This window comes from Penaeus monodon, chromosome 25 (genome assembly GCF_015228065.2).
Source record: "Penaeus monodon isolate SGIC_2016 chromosome 25, NSTDA_Pmon_1, whole genome shotgun sequence".
NCBI classification, from domain to species: Eukaryota; Metazoa; Arthropoda; class Malacostraca; order Decapoda; family Penaeidae; genus Penaeus; species Penaeus monodon.
Genome location: NC_051410.1, coordinates 18,256,427 through 18,258,083, shown reverse-complemented (window position 1 = coordinate 18,258,083; position 1,657 = coordinate 18,256,427). Strand labels below are relative to the sequence as shown.

Genomic DNA, 1,657 nt, shown 5'->3' with positions numbered 1-1,657 from the left:
CTATCTAACGTGCATAGAAACTCAAAACTATTTTCCTTCTACTGCAGAATCTCCACCAAAATGTGTGACGAAGAAGTAGCCGCCCTGGTAGTGGACAATGGCTCCGGCATGTGCAAGGCCGGCTTCGCTGGTGATGACGCACCGCGAGCTGTCTTCCCCTCCATCGTGGGCCGACCCCGTCATCAGGTTAGTACTTGGAGATTGAATGATTTTTGTCTTGAATTATATATTTTTCTCTTTTTTATTTGGCTAATGTTAGGTACTTCAGTTCGTTAGGCTGATGGTATAACTATTTTCCAGGGTGTGATGGTTGGCATGGGCCAGAAGGACTCGTACGTGGGCGACGAGGCCCAGAGCAAGCGAGGTATCCTCACCCTGAAATACCCCATCGAACACGGTATCGTCACCAACTGGGACGACATGGAAAAGATCTGGCACCACACCTTCTACAACGAGCTCCGCGTCGCTCCCGAGGAACACCCTGTCCTGCTCACCGAGGCTCCCCTCAACCCCAAGGCCAACCGCGAGAAGATGACGCAGATTATGTTCGAGACCTTCAACAGCCCCGCTATGTACGTAGCCATCCAGGCTGTGCTTTCTCTGTACGCCTCCGGTCGTACCACGGGTATCGTGCTTGACTCTGGCGACGGCGTGTCCCACACAGTACCCATCTACGAGGGATATGCACTCCCCCACGCCATCCAGCGCCTCGACCTCGCTGGACGTGACCTTACAGACTACCTGATGAAGATCCTGACCGAGCGCGGCCACACCTTCACGACCACTGCCGAGCGAGAAATCGTCCGTGACATCAAGGAAAAGCTGTGTTATGTTGCACTTGACTTCGAAGAGGAAATGTCAACTTCCACACAGTCTTCTTCCCTTGAGAAATCTTACGAGCTCCCTGACGGTCAGGTGATCACCATCGGCAACGAAAGGTTCCGCTGCCCCGAGGCCATGTTCCAGCCTTCCTTCCTTGGCATGGAAATGGCTGGCATCCACGAGACCACTTACAACTCTATCATGAAGTGCGATGTGGACATCCGTAAGGACCTGTACGCCAACACCGTCCTCTCCGGAGGTACCACCATGTACCCAGGCATTGCCGACAGGATGCAGAAGGAAATCACTGCCCTCGCCCCCTCCACCATGAAGATCAAGATCATTGCCCCGCCCGAGCGCAAGTACTCTGTATGGATCGGTGGCTCCATCCTGGCCTCGCTCTCCACCTTCCAGCAGATGTGGATTAGCAAGCAGGAATACGACGAGGCTGGCCCATCAATTGTTCACAGGAAGTGCTTCTAAATTATTAATAATAATTTCAATAATTTATATAATAAACGCTCGAGTAATGTTAAGGGTATGGTCCTATACAAATAAATATTGTTTTATATATCTTGATGTTTATTTGCATCAACACATTCAGAAAAATCTGAAGACTATGTTCTCGCATTCAACAAGGGAGTCGTAGTGTCTCGATGACACTATCTTTAGAGGGAAAATTAAGACCATTTATCTTTATGATTTTAATTGAAATAAGAAAATTTAAATCTATACTGAACAACAAGAAAAGAAAATCCAAATCAATCTGCTTTTCATTGTATCCATCTAAAGAAAACTTCGTTTACCCAACCCCGAAAACCACAAATGCTACAAT

The 1,657-nt window shown here is 48.4% G+C and overlaps 1 protein-coding gene across 1 annotated transcript in view; it reads left to right on the top strand.

Moving 5' to 3' along the window:
- Window positions 1–1,587, top strand: part of LOC119589094 (actin, cytoplasmic A3a-like) — a 2,026-nt gene extending 439 nt beyond the window's left edge. Inside the window, exons 2-3 of the mRNA XM_037937669.1 lie at window positions 48–186; window positions 301–1,587. Coding sequence (XP_037793597.1) covers window positions 61–186; window positions 301–1,305 — 1,131 coding nt within the window. The 5' untranslated portion in view covers window positions 48–60 and the 3' untranslated portion in view covers window positions 1,306–1,587. The remainder of the gene's footprint in view (window positions 1–47; window positions 187–300) is intronic.
- The last annotated feature ends 70 nt before the right edge of the window (window positions 1,588–1,657 follow it).